Consider the following 25,081-nt stretch of genomic DNA (forward strand, 5'->3'; position numbering starts at 1 on the left):
CAGCGCGTCCCAGACGGCTCGCATCTAGTCAGCAAGAGGTCCAGAGTGATCTCTGAGCAAGTGTCTCTCCCACTGAGAGCCGGTGTGATGTAATGAGAGCCAGCGTAGTGTAGTGGTTAAGAGCGGTGGTTTGGAGTGGTGGACTCTGATCTGGAGAACCAGGTTTGATTCCCCACTCCTCCACGTGAAGCCAGCTGGGTGACGTTGGGCTAGTCACACACTCTCAGCCCCACCTACATCACAGGGTGTCTGTTGTAGGGAGGGGAAGGTGATTGTAAGCTGGTTTGAGTCTCCCTTAAGTGGAGGAGAAAGTCGGCATATAAAAACCAACTCTTCTTCTTCTAATGGATCGCGTCAGACTAGGAACTGTGCCTGATGAAGCAAGCTTTGACTCAAGAAACCTTATACGATGGGAGAGGATCAGTGGTCTTTAAGACATTTCTGAACTCAGACTTTGGACTAGGAACAGGAAGACCCAGGTTCAAATCCCTCCTCTGCCACAAAAGCTTGCTGGGTGACTTTGGGCCAGTCATAGACTTTCGATGTAACCTGCCTCACAGGGTTGTTGTGAGGATAAAATGGAGGAGCTGAGAATGACGTACGCTGCTTTGGATCCCTCTTGGGGAGATAGTTGGGGTGTAAATGAATAAATAAAATTATTTCTTTGGATGCTTTTGCCTGGGGGTAATCAAGCCTGAACTGAATCTAGAAGCTAAAATGACTAAACTGAGGCTGTCGTGGTTCGGTCACATTATGAGAAGACAAGAGTCACTGGAAAAGACAGTCATGCTAGGATGAGTTGAGGGCAGAAGGAAAAGAGGAAGACCCAACAAAAGATGAATCGACTCAATAAAGGAAGCCACAGCCCTCAATTTGCAAGACCTGAGCAAGGCTGTCCAAAATAGGACATTTTGGAGGACATTGATTCATAGGGTCGCCAGGAGTCGGGAGCGACTTGACGGCACTTAACGCACACACAAATTCCATTGCGCTTACTTCAGAGCAAGCATTTCTGAGTCTGCATAACAATAGAAGGCTTTGCCTTTCTTCTCAGGAGGATCACGCTTGTCAGGAGGATCACGCTTGTCTGTGGCTGGACGGGATCCAGTAGGTGTTTAATTCTATGCAAAGTGCTGCTGCAGTTGATCTTGCCTGCAGCTAATGTTTGCTGGGGCGTCAGGAGCAGGGCTTTGGTAGTGACTGGGTCATGAGTCAGAGGAGCCTCTGGTTTTCACACCTGTATTGCGCCGGGTAAACTAATACAGCATAAGCCTTGAACACAGCAGAGCGGGAGAGCTGAGATGAATGTTTTTTTTGCAAGCTGATCCATGTGGATGTGTTTACCAAGCTGGAGAGAGACACTTTTCTTTCTTAAGGGCAGCAAGAGCAACACCTCTTAGAAGCACGGCCTGCCAGCACCACAAGGAGAGCACGTAAGCATCTGTCACCAACAATGGGACAGAGACTGCATAGGGGCGTGTGTAGGGGCTACAGCCAGCGTGGTGTAGTAGTTAAAAGTGGTGGTTTGGAGTGGTGGCGTCTGATCTGGAGAACCGGGTTTGATTCCCCACTCCTCCACATGAAGCCAGCTGGGTGACTTTGGGCTAGTCACAGTTCTCTCAGCCCCATCTACCTCACAGGGTGTCTGTTGTCCGGAGGGGAAGGGAAGGTGATGGTAAGCCGGTTTGATTCTTCCTTAAGTGGTAGAGAAGGTTGGCATATAAGAACCAACTCTTCTTCTAGAGTGTCATGCTGGAGCTGAAGAGATCTGGGTTCAAATCCTGAAACAAACCTAGCTGGGTTTTGGTTCTCAAACCAGACTAGTACAGTAGGGTTGCCAGCTCCAGGTTGGGAAATACAGGGAAATTTTGGGGGTGGAGCCTGAGGAGGGCGGGGATTGGGGAGGGGCTTTAGTGGGGTCTAATGCCATAGAGCAGTGATGGCAAACCTTTTAGAGACCAAGTGCCCAAACTGCAACCCAAAACCCACTTATTTATTGCAAAGTGCCACACGGCAATTTAACCTGAATACTGAGGTTTTAGTTTAGAAAAAACAACTTCCCTGGACTCCCAGCTGGGCGGTGGGGAGTGCAGGGAAGGGGGGGGCTTTGAAACCCCTGCCGCCCAGCTGAGCCACGTGTGTCAGCACGCGTGCCATAGGTTCACCAACACGGCCATAGAGTCCACCTTCCAAAGTGGCCATTTTCTCCAGGGGAAAGGAACTCTGTAGTCTGGAGATCAGTTGTAATAGCGGGAAATCTCCAGCCATCCCCTACTACTACAGGCACGATGCAAAGTGGCAAGATAATTCTCCTTGCATGCTGCCCAGGATTTTCTGGAGAAAGGCTGGGATACAAGTATTAATTTTGAGAATGCTAATTAGACTAGGTGCTTCAAAGAAAAGTAATGGTTTGGACTTTTTAAAAAAAGATCCTAACTAAAAAAGCACTACAGCTGGAGTGCCGGTCTTATGCATTCTCACTCCAGAGCATGTTTCCCTGAGCAAAGTGGGAATGACTTCTAATTAAAACTTGCAGGGGATCAGTTTACATCTCTATGCATGCTTCTATGGGACTGCAATCTGTTTAATAAAGCAGGCGTTGTTGCTCACAGTTAACACGTAGAAAATAGCCAGAGTCCAGTAGCACCTTAAAGACTTACAAAATTTCTGGCAGGGTATGAGCTTCCGTGAGCTGCAGCTCACTTCTTCAGATACAACTAGAATGTGGGTCCATCTCTCCTTAAGTAGAGAAGAGTGAATGTAGACACACGATGGCGATGTAAATGTCCAAAGCAAGTAAATGACATTAGCAGGCGTGATTGGGTTAGGTGTGATATGCAGAGGGGTAGTAGGCGTGGAGAAATCAGCATTGGTAATGAGACCAGGAATCCCAGCTCTCTGTTCAATCCAGGAGAATGCATTGCCTTGAGCTTCTTTTTTAGTTGTAATTCAGCAGTCTCTCTAATCTCTGTTTCTAAACAGTTAACCCGGTTAGGGATAGCTTGCAGCGTCGCACTCCGAAGCCACTCTTACTTGTGAGTAAGCCCGTTTGAGCAAAGTGGACATTGCTACTGAGAATCGGGCTGCAAAAGGCGCTCCTCCGGCCATCCGCTCTCACGCTTCTCTCCCTTTAACTCCCGGGCAACGCTTCTCGGTTTCCATAGCGACGCGAAGTGGGCGTGGCCGAGAGGAGGCGGGTGAGACGCGAGCTCGCGGGGGGGGAAAGGAGGGAGGGAGGGGGAAAGAGGTCGAGCGCCGCCGCGCTGCGCACGCGCAACCCTGCCTGGCGACGGCCGCCGACGCGCGCCGGGGGAGGGGGGCGCCGGCGCGTGCGCGCTGCGGCCGCGCGAAGCCGACTCCGGCAGGGCACCTGCGGGGGAGGAACAAAGATGGCGGCTCGTGCGGCAGGAGTTGTTGTTGCCATGGCGTCCTGCAGGCGGTGAGGCCCACACCTGAGCTCCTTCGCGGGAGCGGGTCGGCGTGAGGGTTGGGGGGCGGGGGAGGTCCTGCTCGGTGGGGTTTTGGGGGGAGGGCGAGCAACAGCCGGGCAGGGGGCGCCGGCGAAGAGGGTCTCCCCTCCCACTGAGCTGGTTAAGAAGCTGGGGGTGCCTTTGAGTGGTGGGGCTGCTGATCCCTATGGGGGGTTCTTTGGAGCAGGCTGCTCGTCGGTTGGCATCGCCAATGCAGGTGATGCCCCTCGTCGGCGAAGATGCCCCACGCCTTGCGTATAAGTAGATCTGTGATCATATTTAGCGTGCATATAGCACGTTTCATTTGCGTGTGAGAATGGCGGTGACCGCACTTGTATTCCCAGCGATGTATTAAGAGTTTGAAAACGTTTTAAAAAAGACTAGTCAAAAAGGGCGAGAGTCCAGTAGCACCTTAAAGACTAACAAAAATATTTCCTGGCAGGGTATGAGCTGAAAAGGTGAGCTGCAAACAGACTAACACGGCTACCCACTGTGAATTAAAAAAATACTGTTCGCACTTTCTGTGTATCCCCACCGATGTATTAAGAGTTTGAAACTGTTATAAAAAAATACTGTTCGCTCTTTGTTTGGCCTCTTTCGCTGTGAAGACGTCTTCCAGCCATTAATAAGCCGTGGTATCCAAAAACCCTTTTATAGCGATGTTTTTATAACATTTTCAAACAATACATCGCTGGGAATACAAAGTGCGGTAGCCCCCATTATTTAGCATTCGTGTAGCTCATTTCGAAATGTTCCAGGTTTTCTTGTCCTCGTTACTAGCAATAGAAGAGAGAAAGAGTCTAGTAGTACCGTGTGTGTGTGTGTGTGTGTGTGTGTAAAGTGCCTTCAAGTCGCAGCCGACTGATGGAGACCCCTTTTGGGGTTTTCATGGCAAGAGACTAATGGAGATGGTTTGCCAGTGCCTTCCTCTGCACAGCAACCCTGGACTTCCTTGGTGGTCTCCCATCCAAATACTAACCAGGGCCGACCCTGCTTAGCTTCTGAGATCTGATGAGATCAGGCTAGCCTGGGCCATCCAGATCAGGGTAGTAGTACCTTAGAGACTAACAAAATTCCTGGCAGGGTAGGAGGTTTCGTGAGCCACAGCTCACTTCTTCACATCTGAAGAAGAGTCCAGTAGCACCTTAAAGACTAACAAAATTTCTGGCAGGGTAGGAGCTTCCGTGAGCTGCAGCTCACTTCTTCAGATAACTGTGGTTCACGAAAGCTCATCCCCTGCCAGGAATTTTGTTAGTCTTTAAGGTGCTGCTGGACTCTTGCTCTTTTCTATTGCTAGCGACAGACTAACACGGCTTCCCATTGTGATTTGTCCTAGTTACAACAGTCTTGTAAGGTCAGTGTTTTCTCCCCCCCCCCCCCCAATATTGCAGGCTGGAGGTGAGGGCTGAGATATCATCGGTGACAAGGCTTCTACCAGTTCATTCATGTTGTGTGATCGTAGCGGAGCAAAGGAGAACTGGCCACCCAAGCTGATAGACTGATAGGAGTGTAAAGTGCTGTCAAGTCACAGCCGGAAACCAGTAGGTTTTTCAAGGCAAGAGACTAACAGAGGCGGTTTGTCATTGCCTGCCTCTGCATATCAATCCTGGGCTCCCTGGGTGGTCTCCCGTCCAAGTACTAACCAGAACCAACCCAGCTTCTGAGACCTGACGAGATTAGGCTAGCCTGGGTCATCCAGTTTTTTTTTTTAAAGGTAAAGGTCCTCTGTGCAAGCACCGGGTCATTCCTGACCCATGGGGTGATGTCACATCCTGACGTTTACTCGGCAGACTTTGTTTTACGGGGTGGTTTGCCAGTGCCTTCCCCAGTCATCTTCCCTTTACCCCCAGCAATACTCATTTTACCGACCTTGGAAGGATGGAAGGCTGAGTCAACCTTGAGCCAGCTACCTAAAACCAACTTCTGTTGGGATCTAACTCAGGTCATGAGCAGAGCTTGGACTGCAGTACTGCAGCTTACCACTCTGCGCCACGGGGCTCATATTCATCCAGTTTACCAATTAATACATGGGGTGTCCAGTCCTGGCCCACTGCTAGGCTCCAAAAAAGCAACTTTAGAAGTTAACTGGAAACCCCTTTTGAGGGTTTTGGAAGAAAGGAGTGAGGATTTGAGATGCGAACAGCCTGCTGTAGCGGTGAAACATTTGGACTGGGATCTGCAAGATTTGGTAGCAAATCCCCATTCCTCCATGGCACTTCACTCGGTGACCTCGGGGAGGCACTCTTGCTCAGACTGACCTACCTCGCAGGGTTGGTGTGAAGTTAAGCAGAGGGAAATGGGCCAGTGTATTCTGTCCTGAGTTCTTCGGAAGAGAGAGTGGGATAAAAATGTACTACACACATGAGTAAACAGCTGTAATTGCTTTATATTGATCTGAAATAGGATTGTTTTTAAAAAAATTCATCCCTATCATTTGATGTTCATGGAGGAGAGGGCTATCCATGGCTACTAGTAAAAATGGATACTAGTCATGATGCATACCTGTTCTCTCCAGGCACAGAGGAGCATGCCTATTATATTAGGTGCTGTGGAAAACAGGCAGGACAATGCTGCTGCAGTCATCATGTTTGTGGGCTTCCTAGAGGCACCTGGTTGGCCACTATGTGAACAGACTGCTGGACTTGATGGATCTTGGTCTGATCCAAAATGGCTTTTTTTACGATCTTATGTTCTCTCCAGGATCAGAGGAGCATGCCTACTCTATGAGGTGCTGAGTAACACAGGCAGGATAATGGTGATGCAGTCATCTAGTTTATGGGCTTCCTAGAGGCACCTGGTTGGCCACTCTGTGAACAGACTGCTGGACTTGATGGACCTTGGTCTGATCCAGCATGGCCTTTCTTATGTTCTTATGATGTGATATGTCAGTGGTGCTCAGGAACCACATGTGCCTCTTTGACATTGTACCTTTGACTCTTCTGAGCACTGTTCTCAATGTGGCACTTGCCCCATAATTCAGTAAAATGGGCAAGGCTCTTGCCAGGTGGAGCTTGTGATACAAGTGGTTCCCACCTTGAAATAGCTGCTGCCAGAGGAACAGGTAAGCTTCAAGCCTCCCTAAGCAGGCCTCATGCCAGGGATCGAGGTAAATGTGCATCTTTTGGGTGATGGTAACTGCAAATGTGGCTCTCCATAAGTTGAAGATTGAGTACCACTATTGTAGGAGAGCGAGCGTGGTGTAGTGGTTAAGAGCGGTGGTTTGGAGCTGTGAAGTCTGATCTGGAGAACCGTGTTTGATTCCCCACTCCTCCACATGAGCAGAGGAGGCTAATCTGGTGAACTGGATTTGTTTCCCCACTCCCACACGTGAGGCCAGCTGGTTGACCTTGGGCTAGTCACACACTCTCAGCTCCACCTACCTCACAGGGTGTCTGTTGTGGGGAGGGGAAGGGAAGGAGATTGCCAGCTGGTTTGATTCTTCTTTAAGTGGTAGAGGAAGTTGGCGTATAAAAGCCAACTCTTCTTCCTCTTCTTAAACATGGTGGGGTTTTACTGCATGCAATGAGCATTATTGATATGTTTTATCTTATCTTTTCAGTTGAAATTGTAATATGTGTGTGTTTATTTGTACTAATAATGTTTAAGCATTTTTAAAAATATCTGGACTAGGAATTTATTGTTCACGTTTTCAGCCCTTACTCTCTACCTCCTCTCTAGATAGAGATAGGCTGGGGAGGGGGAGGTTTTGCCTTTCATTATTAGGTAATCTACATGTGTAATAATAATATGTGGGGTTTCAGCTAGAGGTGGAGATGACATTTTTCTTAGGGTCATCAGTGAGAGGGATGGGATGGGGGAAGTTGGCTGCAATGGGGCTTTTTTATTGTAGGGGAAGGGGCTTTTAGCAGACAGAGGAGCTTTGAATAAGGGAGGGGGGCTTGGTTTGACAAGAGGAGGCCCCTATATGGCGTAAGTGAGTTTGGAGCGGGGGAAGGAGAGAGGGCTTGGGTATCTAGACGTCAGTGTGGTGTAGTGGTTAAGAGCGGTGGTTTAAAGCGGTCGACTCTGATCTGGAGAACCGGGTTGGATTCCCTCACTCCTCCACATGAGCGGCAGAGGCTAATCTGGTGAACTGGGTTTGTTTCCCCACTCCTACACATGAAGCCAACTGGGAGACCTTGGACTAGTCACAGTTCTCCCAGAGCTCTCTCAGCCCCACCTACCTCACAGGGTGTCTGTTGTGGGGAGGGAAGGTGATTGTAAGCCGGTTTGATTCTGCCAAGTGGTAGAGAAAGTCGGCATATAAAAAACAATGCCTCTTCTTCTTTAAAAGCACACCTGTGTAAAGTACAAGCTGGTTTCAGAGATGGTTTTTTCAAAGGCCCGTTCACCGAGTAGGAGAGCATTGGCAGGGGCTGTTGGTGAACCTGTCCACATAATTAACATGAAATTCAATACCCCTGGAAGTGATGGTAAGCGAGACATTTTTTTTAAAAAAAGAATGAGTTTGACATTATTAGGCAAGTTCCTGGGAAATACATCTATCAGTGGCTGATAGCTAATGGAACCTCCAGGTTAGAGGCAGAATACCTTTGAAGACTGGAGGCAAACAGTAGGGGAGCTGTCGCTTTTTATGCTCTGCTTGTGTGCTTTCCAGAGGCCTATGGCTGACCACTGTTGGAAACAGAACACTTAACTGGGTGGGTGCGTGGTCAGATCTTGCAAGACAGTTGTTATGTTTGTGTGGAATGGGGAACAGTGGCCGGGGGTTGGGGGGTTGTTTTTCACATTTAAGGTTCAGGGTGGCTGTTCACAACAGGATCATCTTGATTTCAGCCTTGGCTACAATAAAATGGCCAGTAGAATAAAGGGAAGCTATGTCAGAATTAAGGATAGTCTCATATATGAAGATGTGGGAAGGTACATGTACACACAAAGCTGCCTTATACTGAATCAGACCCTCAGTCCATTAAAGTCAGTCTTGTCTACTCAGACTAGCGGCGGCTCTCCAGGGTCTCAAGCAGAGGTCTTTCCCATCACCTGCTTGCCTAGTCCCTTTAACTGGAGTTGCCAGGGATTGAACCTGGGACCTTCTGCATGCCAAGCAGATGTTCTACCACTGAGCCACTGCCCCTTCCCATTTGTGAAGATAGCATTCGGTGTCTGTTGTAGACAAATGGTGGTGGAGAAAATTTCTGTCATCACAGCCTACTTATGGCAACCTCTTAGGGTTTCCAAGGCAAGAGACGGCTCAGAGGTGGTGTGCCGTTGGCTGCCTCTGTGTAAGCGTCATGCCTCCCTAAGCAGGTTACCTGCCTCTGTGTAGTGATCCTAGACCACCTCAGTGGTTTCCCATCCAAATACTAACCAAGACCAACCCTGCTTAGCTTCTGAGATCTAACATGTTCGGGCTAGCCTGGGCCATCCAGGTCAGGGCAGTATACAAGTCGGACGTACATCAGTAGTTTCCAGTCCTCCATTGCCTCCCCACTGAGAGCAGCTGAATTCTGAAAAGGAATATATTTGCATATTCGTCCTTCTTTTATCCTGATTTGGGTGGTCCCGTGCTTAAGGCAGGTTACTGAAGCCTGGTCCATCTAAGTCAGTTTTGTCTACTCAGACCGGCAGCGGCTCTCCAGGGTCCCAGGCAGGGGTCTTTCACATCACCTACTTGCCTAGTCCCTTCAACTGGAGATGCCGGGGATTGAACCTGAGACCTTCTGCATGCCAAGCAGATGCTCTACCTCTGAGCCACAGCTCGCCCTGCTTCTGTGAATCATCCACAATTAAGGCAACATCTAAGAAGTTTCCAGTCCTCTTGGTGGCAGAGATAAGACCTGGAAATAAGCAAGCAACTAGGTTAAAAAATGTCAGTGGAGAGGGGGTAGAGTAAGCCTCCCCAATCCAAATCTGAATGAGCAGCTTGTATGTTTAGCTGCCTGCTTAGCTACCGAGATCTGACAAGATCGGGCTAGCCTGGGGTATCCAAGTCAGGGCGTGGGGTGCCTGGTCTCATTTCAATTGTTGCTGCTTCCGTTGAGTCCGAGGAGCATTTGAGTTTCACTGCCTTAATAACAATGTAAGGGTTTCTAGCACAGAGTAGCTTCAAAAAAGTTATGCAGATTCATGGTGGACAGGTCTGTCAACAGTTACTTGCGATGAGACCTAAAATGGAACCTCTGTGTACAGAGGCAGTCTACCTCTTGAATACTGGAGGGATCGAATAAAAGAAAAAGGCTGCTGCCTTCATGCTCTGGTTGTCAGTTTCCCAGGACGCATGTGGCCACTTTTGAAACAACGTTGTGCTTGATCTAATTCAGTCCGGCAGCATGTTATTCTTGTTTCCATGATTTATGTAATTTATTTTCATAATAGTAGTTGGCAAGCTTTTTAGAATGCTGCTTTTGTGGTTGTGGAACACTTGGCTCAGCTTGCAAGAAACTGTTTTTTCAAGAAATATATATTTAACTTGGGAGTCTTGTAGCCCCTTAGGCCATTGTCTGAGGATAGCGGCGGCTGAGAAAAAGTGAAGGGTACGAATGAATTTCTGGTCTACGGGACTGAATTTCCAGCATGCCGCATATGGGGAAAGAACACTCCATACAGAACAACTTAGGGGGAAACCGAAATAACTCTGCCGAAGGATTACATTGTGTGCTGAATCTGGCTGTCTTCATCACATCAGAAATGGGGGGGGGGGAGTTGTATCTCCCAGCACCTGCTATGCTTGCGGAAGGTCCCAGGTTCACACGTTATTGAATCAGACCCTCAGTCCATCAAGGTCAGTATTGTCTACTCAGGCTGGCAGCCGCTCTCCAGAGTCTCAAGCAGGGAGGCCTTTCACATCAAACTGGATTTGTTTCCCCACTCCTACACACTAAGCCAGCCGGGTGACCCTGGGCTAGTCACAGCTCTCTCAGCCCCACCTGCCTCGCAAGGGTGTCTGTTGTGGGGAGGGGAAGGGAAGGTGATTGTAAGCCAGTTTGATTCTTCCTCAAGTGGTAGAGAAAGTTGGCATATAAAAACCAACTCTTCTTCTTCATCACCTACTGCTTGGTCCTTTTAACTGGAGATGCTGGGGATTGAACCTGGGACCTTCTGTGTGCAAAGCAGAGGCTCTTCCACTGAGCCACAGACCCTTCCCATGGCCTCTACAGTTAAAAAGCTCCTGGGTACCAGGGGTTGGGAACGAGGCCCTGGAAAGTCACTGCAGTCAGAGCAGATGATACTGATCTAGGTGAGCCAATAATGCCTTTACTTGGTATAATGTTGCTTCATGTGTTCATATAGTCAACAAATCTCTCTCCCCCTCCCCTTTTAAATAGTAGTTTCTTCTTGAGAGACAGAGAGATGAATGTTTAACTAACAATGCAGCAAGTTGGTTCGAGTTGATACTCAAGGGTGGAGATGTCTGTCACTTTTTTCCTGAATTATCTCTCATTTTTGTAACCCTCGTCCTATCACGTTGCTTATTAGATGTCTAGTCCGATTTAACACCCTTGTTTTGCAAGGTGCAATCTGCCTTGAATCTCTGAGAGAGGCAGGCTGGAAATAAATGTTTGTCAGCCTTTGTTAGCGTAAAGCAGTCCAAAAGATGTAAGCGTAAAATTCTCATGCACAACACATAAATTATCGTCGAAGGCTTTCACGGTCAGAGTTCATCGGTTCTTGTAGGTTATCTGGGTTGTGTGACCGTGGTCTTGGTATCTTCTTTCCTGACGTTTCGCCCGCAGCTGTGGCAGGCATCTTCAGAGGAGTAACACTGAAGGACAGTGTGTCTCAGTGTCAAGTGTGTAGAAAGAGCAATATATAGTCAGAAGGGGGTTGGGTTTGAGCTGAGTCATTGTCCTGTAAAGTATTGAAGGTAATGTGCTAATCATTGTCCTGTAAGTATCAAGATAATGTGCTAATGAGGGTGTGGTATGTTAATGTGGAACATTAGCACATTATCTTGACACTTACAGGACAATGATTAGCACATTACCTTCAATACTTTACAGGACAATGACTCAGCTCAAACCCAACCCCCTTCTGACTATATATTGCTCTTCCTACACACTTGACACTGAGAGACACTGTCCTTCAGTGTTACTCCTCTGAAGATGCCTGCCACAGCTGCTGGAGAAACGTCAGGAAAGAAAATACCAAGACCACGGTCACACAACCCGGATAACCTACAAGAACTGATGAACACATAAATTGTTTTATAGGGGGCCTACGGTTGGAAGGCCCTGACCTGAATGGCCCAGGCTAGTCCAATCTCATTGGATCTCGGAAGCTAAGCAGGGTTGGCTCTAGTTAGTACTTGGATGGGAGACCATCAAGGAAGTCCAAGGCTGCTATGCAGAGGCAGAACGTGGCAAACTACCTTTGTTCCTCTCTTGCCTTGACAACCCTATGGCATAGGTCCCCAACATGGTTCCCTTGGGTGTCATGGCACCCACCAATACCTTTCCTGGTGCTTGCCAGGTGTTTTGAGAAAGTGGGTGGGGCCAGGTGGGGCTCCTGCCCAGCAGGCCCTCTTTAGCCCTGAAGATCTGATGGGCTGTGCGCATTAAACATTGTTTTGGTGGCAGCTACCGCTACAGTGTTGGTTTTACTCTTTCCCAGTGTATTTTTTTTAATTGTTCTTTTATTAAAAAAAAATATTTTCCAAAAAAAAAAAGGATAAACTTTTTTTTTAAAAAAAGGACGAGGAGGATGGGGGTTACAGTGATCTTCTCTACTGTTCAATTGTTTTGACAAAAGCATGCATGTCTACCCTGCTACAGGAGCCCCGTGGTGCGGAGTGGTAAGCTGCAGTACTGCAGTTCAGGCTCTGCTCACGACCTGAGTTCGATCCCAACGGAAGTCGGTTTCAGGTAGTCGGCTCAAGGTTGACTCAGCCTTCCATCCTTCTGAGGTCGGTAAAATGAGTAACCAGCTTGCTGGGGGTAAAGGGAAGATGACTGGGGAAGGCACTGGCAAACCACCCCATAAACAAAGTCTGCCTAGTAAATGTCGGGATGTGACATCACCCCGTGGGTCAGGAATGACCCGGTGCTTGCACAGGGGACCTTTACCTTTTACTACCCTGCTTGTGGATATCCCTTATATCCAGATAGAATCTAAAGTATACTATATTTATTGTCTGTTTCTGTATTTCTATTGAACTTGAACAACAATACATTTTAATAACACAGTTTTGATATCCTCTATATCAAACTCCTCGTAACTTATGTTGTTCTCACATAAGCATAATAAAGCCCCCAGTTTAAGATGAATTCTTCTCTAGGTCTTTTGTTTACTAGATTGGTTGGTTTCTCCATCACAGCATATTCCGCCAATTTGCTCTTGGATCCTCTTGTCCCTTGCGCTTGAGCTTCTGTTTGCCCTGCTTCTTGCGGCAGCCACTATGTGACTAGCTCCGCCTCCCACGGTGGCCATTTTGTGGCTGTGCCCACCACCTTGTGTCCGAATTCCAAAGGTGCCCGCAGGCTCAAAAAGGGTGGGGACCCCTGCCCTGCGGGGTCACCGTAAGGCATCTGCGACTTGACGGCACTGTCTACCACCACCAAGGTTGGAGGAGAAACCATCTTGGGTAAATTCTGTGTGCGTGTGAACGTAGAATCAGCACATTCTTCCTCCACCTTCGTGCCAATCCTATGTGATTCTGTGCCCCCCGTTCTCATTTGAGTTTTTTTGGGGTGGAGCCTGAAGAGGATGGAGGTTTGGGGACAGGAGGGGCTTCAGTGGGGTATAATGCCATAGAATCCACCTTTCAAAGTGGTCGTTTCCTCTGGGTGAACTGATCTCTGTCGCTGGGAGATCAGTTGTAATCCCGGGAGGTCTCCAGCCACCACCTGGAGGTTGGCCACCCTATCCCCTACCCACTTTGCTAATGCCTTAGAACCCCATCATTATATTTTCCAGGTTACTGTTTTAGTTTGGTCGGTAAGCTTTTCTTTTGTTATGCTGTTTTATTGAAAATTTATATATTACATAAAATCCAATTGGACACATACTATCTCATACAGCACTTTCAGGCTTCCAAGTGCAGTATACTGCCTTCTAGTACAGTCTATTTGTGTTTTACAAGAGGTTTATTTAATTAACATTCTGTTCTAAGTCCAGTGCTAATATTTCCACTGTAGACTGACAAAACCAGAGTTATATTTAACCATTTGAAAATAATCACAATAATTTATTATCTATACTTATCTTTCAAATTCTCTATATTCTAGGTCTCCTCTAACTATTCCATAGTCTTCTTTCCTGACGTTTCGCCAGCAGCTGTGGCAGGCATCTTCAGAGGAGTAACACTGAAGGACAGTGTCTCTCCAGTGTTACTCCTCTGAAGATGCCTGCTACAGCTGCTGGCGAAACGTCAGGAAAGAAAATACCAAGAACACGGTCACACAGCCCGGATATCCTACAGGAACCAATGAACTCTGACCGTGAAAGCCTTCGACAATAATTCCATAGTCTGTTTATTATAATTTTTTAATCTATTGCATATATGCAGCTGTTCTAATCTAGGAAATATTTTTCATTTATCCTGCTTTACTAGATCACAGTTTCAGTTTAGCATAATCGTAATAAGGTTTCCATTTCTTCTGAAATTCATCCATTGGTGTTCTTTTCGACAAGTTCAATCATTTTGCCATCGCTGCGTAATCAACCATTTTTTCCTTGTCATCTTCCCAAGTCTGGGATATTTTCTGGTTTCCGCATTGAAGCCAAGACCACTCTTGCTGCTGTAGTTGTCTGTAAGCTTTTCTAAAGGGAAGGGAGACCTGGGGTGCTCAAGAATCCTGAGTCCAGATTGTACCCCCAGGATCTACCCCAGTGGGTTTCGGAATCAAGGGGATCGTCTCTGAATGAAGGCAGAGTCTTTTCTTTCTTCCTTTTTTTAATGAGTCCTATCTTGTGTTTTGTCTTCCAGGGCAAGAGCAGAGGGGAGCCCTCGTGCCATCAGCCACCTCTGCGAGGTGTGATCCCGGGGCGGGCAGGGGCGAGAGGCTCTCAGCCTGTGAGAGGTATGTGTGCCGACTGAGGGGTAGCTGTGCTGCTGTCGACCTGTTTCTTCAACTCCGTCTACGGGGCTCTGTGAACAAACAGGCAGGAAAGCTTGCAGGCTGACGAGTGTACCACTTTCCCAGCATTAACCTTCATATGGTTCCTGTTATCTGTTCTGACTGCCTCCATCTCTAGCTCTCGTGGTGTAATGGTTAAGAGCGGTGGCTTGGAGTGGCAGACTCTAATCTGGAAAACCGGGTTTGATTCTCCACTCCATATAAGAATGTAAGAAAGGCCATGCTGGATCAGCCCAAGGCCCATCAAGTCCAGCAGTCTGTTCCCACAGTGGCCAACCAGGTGCCTTTAGGAAGCCCACAAACAAGACAACTGCAGCAGCATTATCCTGCTTATGTTCCAAAGCACCTTATATAATAGGTATGCTCCTCTGATACTGGAGAGAATAGGGATGCATCATGACTTGTATCAATTTTGACTAGTAGCTATGAATACCCCTCTCCTCCATGGACATGTCCACTCCCCTCTTCAGGCCTTCCAAGTAGGCAGTCATCGCCACATCCTGGGGCAGGGAGTCCCACAATTTATGCGTGTGTGAAAAAATACTTCCTTTTATCTGTTTTGAATCTCTCACCCTCCAGCTTCAGCAATGACCCCGCATTCTGGGATTATGAGAGAGGGAGAAAAGCTTCTCCCTGCCCACTCTCTCCATACCATGCATAATTTTATAGACTTCTATCATGTCTCCTCTTAAGCTCCTTCTTTCCAAGCTAAACATGAGCGGCAGGCACAAATCTGGAGAAGCGGGTTGGTTTCCCCACTCCTCCACATGAAGCCTGCTGGGTGACCTTGGGCTAGTCACAGTTCTTTCTGAACTCTCTCAGCCCCACCTACATCCCAGGGTGTCTGTTGTGGGGAGGGTAAGGGAAGGTGATTGTAAGCCGGTTTGATTCTTCCTTAAGTGGTAGAGAAAGTGGGCATATAAAAACCAACTCCTCCTCTCTTCTCTCTTCCCAGGGCTTTCCTCTCCTTTGTCTCCACAATGCCCCAAGCCTCCGAGCACCGCATGGCCCGGGCCAGAGAGCAGGCAGTCATCACCTCTCAGCCGAAAGCCACCACCAGGATCCCGAACGGACACCGGACCCTGAGCCAAGAGCACCGGGGCCCTTCGGCTGTCTCCAACGGACTCTCCGTGACGCCCAAGCTCCGGCCGCTGCCACCTAGGCCGAGCCCTCTGGACGACCGGGGCAAGAAGGCGGAGCTGGACCGGGGCAGGGCCTCCAAGCGGGCAGACGCCTTGCGCAGCTCCACCTCCCGGCGCGGCCCAGTGAAGGCGGACCACGCGCTCAAAGTGCCCGGCTGCCCACACGCTGGCCCCATCTCCAGCAGCGCCTCCTTCACTCTGCCGCCGGGCATCCTCCTTGGCGGACCCGACGCTGAGCGCCGGAGGAGCAGTCTGATCCGCTCCAAGTCCATTAGCATCGGCGACCTGAGCCAGGCGGGCACCCGCGGGGAGGAGCAGCTGAGCGCCGTCCTGAATCGGCTGGCCCTCCGGGAACGGGACCGCAGCCCCTCTTGTAGCCACAAGCTCGGCCTGGGCTCCCTGGCCCTGAAGAGGAGCTGCTCACTCCGCAGAGTCAATGTGACCGGCGGGGGGCTGGACGGGAGGCCGACCGCCACGCTGCTGTCCGTCCGCACGGAGGGCTGCCCAAGGCTCCGTGCTTCAGACCCGCAGGCTGTAGAATATGCTCGCACCCAGGACATCCCGGTATCGACCAGCCCCCCGCAGACCAAGACCCCCCTTCCAAGCAGGCTGGAAGAGAAAGCATCCACTGTAAGGAGCTGAGCAAGGGTGAATGCCTTTGCTTGGAGCACTGGCCTCCTATGGCCGTGGGGGGGGGGGGCTTCTTGGCTGAGGTTTATACCGCAAGCTTAGGATAGCTGAACTGACTTGTTGGGCTCACCCTAGGATCTTAGGGCTCTCTCCTGGATGACCGAAGAAGAAGAGTTGGTTTTTATATGCTGACTTTCTCTACCACTTAAGGAAGAGTCAAACTGGCTGACAATAGCCTTTCCCTCCCCTCAACAGACACCCTGTGAGGTTGGTGGTGCTGAGAGAGTGTGACCAGCCCAAGGTCACCCAGCTGTGGAGGAGTGGGGAAACCGACCCAGTTCACAGGTTAGCCTCTGCTGCTCATGTGGAGGAGTGGGGAATCAAACCCAGTTATCCAGATCTGAGTCCACCATTCCAAACCAGCTTTAACCACTACACCACGCTAGGACAGCTGAACTAACTTGCTTTGCTCACCCTAGGATCTTAGGGCTCTGTCCTGGATGACTGAGGCTAGCCTGATCTTGTCAGGTCTCGGAGCGGTGGACTCTAATCTGGGGGACCGAGTTTGATTCTCTGCTTCTTCACGTGAGCGGTGGACGCTAATCTGGTGAACGGGGTTGGTTTGCCTGCTCCTACACCTGAAGGCTGCTGGGTGACCTTGGGCTAGTCACAGCTCTCTTAGAGCTCTCTCAGCCTCATGTACCTCACTGGGTGTCTGTTGTTGGCATATAAAACCAACTCTTCTTCTTTAACCACTATACCACACTGGCTCTGTCAGGGATTTCTCTTAATTTTGAAGTTGCCTGTGAGGGTTCTTTTTGGAAAAAACTGCACTGGCATCATGGGAATCTGGCCCATCCGCTCCATACTATGTGTGCTGCTCCTCTTCGGCCTGTTCTTTTTAGTATTATACGGAGCCCTTGTGTAATAATTATTAACTGTGTACGTGGCTGCTATAGAGACTGCAAAGTTTTTTGCAAAAAGAACCTTCACAGGCAACCTCCATAACAACGACAACAGCAGACATGCGCTGCAATAAATAAGTATGCCAGACCCCTTTGGAGAGCCAGCGTGGTGTAGTCGCTAAGAGCAGTGGACTGTAATCTGGAGAACCGGGTTCGATTCTCCACTCCTCCACATGAAGTTTGCTGTGGTGACCTTGGGCTAGTCACAGTTCTCTCTGAACTCTCTCAGCCCATGCGGAGGCAGGCAAAGGCAAACCACCTCCAAATATCTCTTGCCTTGAAAACCCTACGGGATAAGTCAGCTGTGACTTGACAGCGCACACATGCACACACCGTCTTTTGGAGGCAGCTTGGTGTAGTGGTTAAAAGCAGCAGACTCTAATCTGGAGAACCGGGTTCTATTCCCCACTCTTTGACATGAAGTTTGCTGGGTGACCTTCGGCTTGTCACAGTTCTCTCTGAACTCTCTCAGCCCCACCTACCTCACTAGGTGTCTGTTGTGGGGAGAGGATTTATTTTCTTGCTTTTTTATTTATTTTTTACAAAAGGTAGTTTAAATTTAGAGAGCCTGCGTGGTGTAGGGGTTAAGAGCAGCGGACTCTAATCTGGTGAACCGGGTTCGATTCCCCACTCCTCCACATGAAGCCTGCTGGGTGACCTTGGGTCAGTCACAGTTCTCTCCGAACTCTCTCAGCCCCACCTACCTCTCAAGGTTGTCTGTTGTGGGGAGAGGAAGGGAAGGTGATTGTAAGCCAGTTTGAGTCTCCCTTAAGTGGTAGAGAAAGTCGGCATATAAAAACCAACTCTTCTTCTCTGAGCATACCGATGAAGAGCGGCAAGGAGACCAGGGAGGAGGGGATCCCCCAACCCCATTGGGGTCTTGGCAGCCCTACTTCACTGGAATTTTCCAGTGGAAACATTGATATACTTTTTCAGCTTTCTGTCCATATTTGTGAAAAGAATAATATCATCGTCCCAGACTTCTATGTCTGTGTGAGGCTCCAGGCCTACTTATCAGAACTAGTTTGCTTTGTATTCCTTCAGAGCAGAGTTGAGAATCTAAACTTTGTGAGTTCTGAGGCTCCTTGGTTCTTGTAGGTTATCCGGGCTGTGTAACCGTGGTCTTGGAATTTTCTTTCCTGACGTTTCGCCAGCAACTGTGGCAGGCATCTTCAGAGTAGTAACACTGAAGGACAGTGTTACTACTCTGAAGATGCCTGCCACAGTTGCTGGCGAAACGTCAGGAAAGAAAATTCCAAGACCACGGTTACACAGCCCGGATAACCTACAAGAACCAATGAACTCTGACCGTGAAAGCCTTCAACAATATTCTGAGGCTCCTGTTTGGAACAAAGAAACTTGCCTGAGACCACAGATATGAACCTATGCTGTTTCACTGCTTTCCAAACAGGGAGGGAAAGCTATATTTTAGGACAAAAGGACTTCCTGATTTTAACCATGCCTAGCCTGATCTTGTCAGCTCTCAGAAGTTAAGCAGGGTCGGCCCTGGCAAGTATTTGGATGGGAGACCTCCAAGGAATACCGGGGGCGTGATGCGGAGGCAGGCAATGGCAAACCCCCTCCGAACGTCTCTTGCCTTGAAAGCCCTACTGGATCGCCATAAGTCAGCTGTGACTTGACAGCGCGCACACATGCACACACTTGTCCCAAGGAGAAGCCTCTTGCGAGGTGGGCCAAAGAGCTGTTCTCGAGGGTGGCGTTCGGCTCCTGGGGAAGCCAGGTGCGGCCCTGCAGTTGAGCTGTCAAGGCAGATTGTGGTAAAAGAGCGGGGACCGATTTGCATAATGATAGCGTAGCAGAAAACAGGCTCCGTTTCCATAGAAATAGATGCACGTGCAGGGAGCCAACATATGCCTCCTCCAAATCCATTTTGTGAACACCAGGAAAGTTTTGTGTATGTGGAGAAAGTGGACAGAGAGACATTTCTTTTCCTAGAACACTAGAACTGGGGTGGTTACCAGTGGAATTGATGGGCAGTACATTCAGGGCAGAAAAGCTTCTTCACGCGCGGTGTAGTTAATTTGCGGGATTGTCTGGGCTGGAGCCCATGGATCAGTTCCCCTGATGGTCGTGCCTTCCTGTGGTGCAAAGGTCCTTCTCCTGATGGGGAAAAGCTTCTTGTGCCAGGGGCAAACACTGCTATCAGGACAGATCTGTGGGGTTCTGCCTACTGCCCCAAGTATGTAGGGGTTGGCCATCGGCTTTAGTAAGGGTCTAGACAAGTGAGATCAAAATGGAGCCTCTGAGTGCAGAGGCAGTATAGCTCGGGAAGCCAGCTGCTGGGGACCTAACACATGAAGCTGCCTTATATTGATTCAGGCCCTTGGTCCATTAAAGTCAGTATTGTCTACTCAGACCAGCAGCGGCTCTCCAGGGTCTCAGGCAGACCTGTTCATTCCTGTTCTTGTGCGTGGGGCATATGGCAAATAAACGAGAAGCCTCATGCTCAGACGTGCCGCTCTTCTCCCCCACACCCAGTTGACCTGCTGCCCAGCCCACCTCTTGTCTGTTTCCGCATCCCAGGTTCCCCTCTATTTTTGGAGAATGGTCTGCCCCCCCCCCCCCCCGTGTCATACCTGGCTCCGTATTTGCACCCAAGGTTTCCTTGGCAACACTGTCAACTCGCGTGCTGGTCCATCTGGTGCCTGGTGAAGGTGTAACCATTAATTAATTCCCCCCGGGAAGCCTTCTATGCTGTCCTATCAGGGTCAGGGAGCTGTTCGATGGTGTCCCGGGGGAATGGCCGGTTGGGTTGGGAGGGACAAATGTTCCCATTGGCTCTCTGAGAAGTCAGTCCAGCTCACTGGCATATGGCGGCCGAGAATCTTTGGGCAACTTGGGGGTTTCCCTTGGGTTGAAGATCTCCGTAGTTCTCCTAAGAGGCCTGGTAACCCCAGGCTCCCTGCACATTGCATTTTGTTATGGTTGTATATGGGTGTTTTTTTAGTCTTTGTTGGGTCTCCAAACACCACCTTATTCCCCTGAGTATCTCTCCCTGCTAATTAATCCCGAAGAGCAAAGCCTCCCGAAGAGCCAGGAATAGCCAAGGGAAATCGGATCAACTAATGAGCAGGTGGCTTATAGGGACGGGGGGAAGGGCCCCGTAGTCCTTTTCCGTCTGGCGCCGCGCAGGGCAAGCGCGCTCTCCTTCCCTTCCCTCCACACAGACAGGGGGAGCCATGCCGGCGGGGCTCCCGGGGGCCACTCTGGTGGAGCTGCCCCGCAAGCTGCAGCGCACGCTGGCCACCAAGCGGGAGCTCCACGGCCGTGGGGCCGACATCTCCGAGTCGGTGGTGCACACGGCGGTGATGGGGCTTCTCTTGATGGCCAGCGAGGTAACGCCGCGGGGACCCCCTTTTTGGCCACCTCGGCATGGAAGCTGCCGTTGCCACGTGCCGAGGTTGGGAAGGGTGGGGATGGCTTTGTGAGAGCCAGTGTGGTGTGGTGGTTAAGAGCGGTGGACTCTAGTCTGGAGAGCCGGGTTTGATTCCCCGCTCCTCCCCATGGGCTGCAGACTCTGGTGAACCCAGGTTTGTTTCCCCACTCCTCCACAGGAAGCCTGCTGGGGCTAAGCAAGTATGACTGTGTTTGCTTGGAGCACTGGGCTCCTATGGCCGTGGGGGGGGGGGGCTTCTTGGCTGAGGTTTATACCGCAAGCTTAGGACAGCTGAATTGACTTGTTTGGCTCGCCCTAAGATCTTAGGGCTCTGTCTTGGATGACCAAGGCTAGCCTGATCTTGTCAGGTCTTGGAGTGGTGGACTCTAATCTGGAGAACTGGGTTTGATTCCCCACTCCTCCACATCAAGCCTGCTGGGTGACCTTGGGCCGGTCACAGTTCTCTCAGAACTCTCTCAGTCCCACCTGCCTCACAAGGTGTCTGTTGTGGGGAGAGGAAGGGAAGGCGATTGTAAGCCGGTTTGATTCCCCTTAAAAGGTCGAGAAGAATCGGCATATGAAAACCAACTCTTCTTCTTCTTCGTGGTCAGAACAGGGGTCTTCCACCTTGTCAGACCCAGGCGGCATCTTTTATTTCGACTCAGGGCGCTTCTCTGATTTTTTGGGGAAGTCTTTCATTCTCCTCTTCCCTCTAGGATGACCGACCTCAAAGGAGGACAGAAGAGCTGCCATGACTTTAATAGCTTTTAATAGCTGGAAGGGGGGGTGATCTTCATGCACAGGGAGGCAAGCTGCACTACCTCTTCCAAGCTGTTGAAAGTCATGAAGTTCCCTCTCTTCCTTTGCACTCTGGTCACCTTCTAACTGCTTCTAAAATATGGTGGTGGCCCCACTAGGGAGCCTGGTCTTAAATCTGGTTGCAGCCAATTTGGGGGGGGGTGTTGCTGCATGAACACTAAAGTTTAAATGAGCCCAGCGGGGAAATCGATTCGGTGTCCACAGCCCGTTTCAGAATGCGAGCCGTCAAACGAAACGGACCCCAAACTGCTTCCCGTATCCCTTTCTCGACTCTGTTCGTATGTCATTCCCACTAGCGTTAACGATACCATTAAGGATGTCTTCACTGTTGTTATATTTTGTGTTCAGAGTTACAAGCGGGCCCTCCGCCGCGGGCTGCAATTTGCCAGCAGCCCTTTGTGCGGGCTGGTTAAGAAGGGAGCCGAAAATCACCACCACGCCGTTCTTGAAATGGGCGGTGGGGAATATATATAATTAAGGGTTTAAGCGGCAGTTCTGTCCAGTCAGCATCCAAAGACATTGGTGTAGAAAAAGGACGCCAGCAGTGCGTCAGAAGGGTGTGCACCAGCGTGTTCTTTGTGTGAGGTGGTGTTCCCCCACAAAGAAGAAGAAGAAGAGTTGGTTTTTATATGCCAACTTTCTCTACCGTTTAAGGGAGACTCAAGCTGGCTTACAATCACCTTCCCTTCCCCTCCCCACAACAGACACCCTGTGAGGTGGGTGGGGCTGAGAGAGCTCTAAGAGAGCTGTGACTAGCCCAAGGTCACCCAGCTAGCTTCAGGTGTAGGAGCGGGGAAACCAACCCGGTTCACCAAATTAGCCTCCGCCGCTCATGTGGAGGAGTGGGGAATCAAACCAGATTCTCCAGATCAGAGTCCACCGCTCTTAACCACTGCACCATGCTGTGTATCTGTCCAGAGACATGGGATCAAGAGCCAGCATGGTGTAGTGGCTGAACTGGGATCTGGGAGGCCTTGGGTCGAATCTCCACTCTGCCACGGAAGCCCGCTGGTCCAGCCTCACACTTTCAGCTTAACCTACCTCACAGGGTTGTTGTGAGGATAAAACAAAGACGAGGAGAACAATGTCAGCCGCTTTGGTTTGGGGAGAATGATGGGGTATAAACAAAGTAAATAAACGAGATAAGCTGTCAGCACGAGGGGAAAACCATCCTTCTGTTATATTTCCTGATTTTTGCTTTCTTTCCAGACCCATCACACTCTCCTGCTGGGGTCCGGGCACATCGGTCTCCGCAATCTCGGCAATACGGTAAGAGGTGGGCTTTCTCCCCATAGCAGTTAGAAATTAGCTTCCCCCCCCCCACAAGGTGCTCACGTTCAAAACAGGGTGGGACTGATGTCCTGTGTGCAGGGTGGGACTGATGTCCTGTGTGCAGGGTGGGACTGATGTCCTGTACAGCCCAGGACGGTCAGCTCTGTTTGGCAACCCTCTCCAAGGCAAAAAGGAGTGCTGCTTTTTCACGGTAACAGGTGGGCTCTCTCCCCGCAGTGGTTAGAAATCAGCTCGCTCTCCCTCGTATGCAAGGCGCTCACGTTCAAAACGTTTCTTAAAAGCGAGTAACGTGCAGTTTTATGCTTCTCAGTTGGCGTCTTAAAATAGCCGGCGTTGGAACGTTGAACTGGTAGCAGATTGCTGCGTTTGCCTTACGGAGTCGGAGCGTCGCAGTAGGCGAGCCACTGTCTGTTCCTGGCCTATTTGAAAGAGCAGCGAGGCTCCGAACGCTCGTGTGCCTTGGGGGGGTAGGGTAGGCAGAGCTGTGAGCACGGTTGGGCTGCGCCAAGCGCAGAAAGTGAGAGAGGAGGGGTGGCGGCTCCGTGGTAGAACATGTGCTTTATGTGTGGGAAGTCCCAGGTTCGATCCCTGGTCTCTCCCGCGATGCGGGTGTCCGGGGGGGACACATGCTTGGTAATCAAGAAGTGCTCGGCAGCTGGGAGAGCAGCAGAGGCTGCTCAGCGCAACACCACAGAAAATGAAAAAGCACGACATCTGTGGGGAAGGGTGCATGAGATGCTCTCTTGTATGGGGTGGGACAGGTGTCCTGTACAGCCCAGGGCCGTCAGCTTTGTTTGGCAGCCCTCTCCAAGGCAAGAGGGAGTGCTTCTTTTCAAGATCCACGTGCCCTGTAGATGCCGGGACAGTTCCTAAACCGTCATGTGCACAGGGTGCGTGCTCTGCCGTGGAGTAACAATCCCTCGCTCTTTATCTTGCCGGTTAGGTGAGGCGGAATGGCTGTTTAGCCCCACAAGAGAGCCAGCGTGATGTAGTGGTTAAGAGCAGTGGTTTGGACCAGTGGAGTCTGATCTGGAGAACCGGGTTTGATTCCCCACTCTTTCGCATGAGCAGCGGAGGCTAATCTGCTGAACCGTGTTGGGATCCCCACTCCTACACACAAAGCTAGCTGGCTGACCTTGGGCCAGTCACAGCTCTCTCCGAGCTCTCTCAGCCCCACCTACCTCACAGGGTGTCTGTTGTGGGGAGGGGAAGGGAAGGTGATTGTAAGCCTGTTCGATTCTCCCTTAAGTGGCAGAGGAAGTCAGCATATAAAAACCAACTCATCATCATCATCACAAGCTACCTTTGGGGAAAATGGGCCCAACAAAACCTGATTCTGGCTCATTTTAAACAGCCGTGAGACCGGCGCGTTTCTGTTCTGAGACTTCCCGCTTGGCAAAAAACAATGTGGGATTTGAGGGTTTGCATCATTTGGAATCGAAGCTCTGCGGTTTTTTACATCCGAGTCTCAAATCAGCGAGAGGCAGCGGGTTGCGTTGTGGATATAGTATTGGATGAGGATCCGGGAGACCTGGGTTCAGGCAATCAGCGTGACCTTGGACCGGCCACACTCTTTCTTGGCCTTCCCTACCTTACAGGGTGGTTGTGAGGGTAGAACAGAAGGTGCGCAATCAAGGACAGTCTGCAGAGTTGCAGTATTCAGAAACAGGGCTTTTCTGCCACATGGCTTTCTCCTTCTCATAAAACCCTAAATGCTTTGAGAGTGGCTTCCCCCCCCCCCCCAAGAAGATGGGGTGGAGGAGGAATCCGGTCAGCGCTGGGCTGTATTCTGACCGGGGGAAAAACCTCAAACGGCAGCCGTAGGTAGAGTACTTTTATCAGGACCAACTGAAAGTCACAAAATAGTCAGCTTTCAGGTTTCTCAACTATTTTTGCCAGCATGAGAGCCAGTGTGGTTGTAGTGGTTAAGAGCGGTGGTTTGGAGCAGTGGTGTCTGATCTGGAGAACCGGGTTCGATTCCCCCACTCCTCCACATGAGCGGCAGAGGCTAATCTGGTGAACTATTTGTTTCCCCACTCCTCCACATGAAGCCAGCTGGGTGACCTTGGGCTAGTCACACTCTCTCAGCCCCACCTACCTCATAGGGTGTCTATTGTGCGTGGAGGAAGAGAAGGTGATTGTAATCCAGTTTGATTCTTCCTTAAGTGGCAGAGGGTCAGCATATAAAAACCAACTCTTCCTCTTCTTTCTCCTGAAAAAGCTATTGTGAGATGGGCGGGTTTTTTTTGCAGAATTTGCCTCTGTGGTGCCAGATAATTGCATGTTGAAGCATCTATTTGAGAATTCCAGAGGCCTCTTGTGTTCAGCC

General features: G+C 50.0%; 1 protein-coding gene across 2 annotated transcripts in view; it reads left to right on the forward strand.

Moving 5' to 3' along the window:
* The window catches only part of USP21 (ubiquitin specific peptidase 21), a 92,764-nt gene that overhangs the window by 47,044 nt on the left and 20,639 nt on the right, over positions 1–25,081 (forward strand). The window contains exons 1-4 of one of the 2 annotated variants that reach the window (XM_056853867.1): positions 3,344–3,439; positions 14,356–14,449; positions 15,462–16,278; positions 22,669–22,728. In XM_056853867.1, the coding sequence (XP_056709845.1) occupies positions 15,487–16,278; positions 22,669–22,728 (852 nt within the window). In that variant the 5' untranslated portion in view covers positions 3,344–3,439; positions 14,356–14,449; positions 15,462–15,486. Of the gene's footprint in view, positions 1–3,343; positions 3,440–14,355; positions 14,450–15,461; positions 16,279–22,668; positions 22,729–25,081 lie in introns of those variants that run through there. The other variant, XM_056853868.1, reaches the window with a different exon arrangement.

This window comes from Euleptes europaea, chromosome 7, assembly GCF_029931775.1.
Source record: "Euleptes europaea isolate rEulEur1 chromosome 7, rEulEur1.hap1, whole genome shotgun sequence".
Classification (NCBI taxonomy): Eukaryota; Metazoa; Chordata; class Lepidosauria; order Squamata; family Sphaerodactylidae; genus Euleptes; species Euleptes europaea.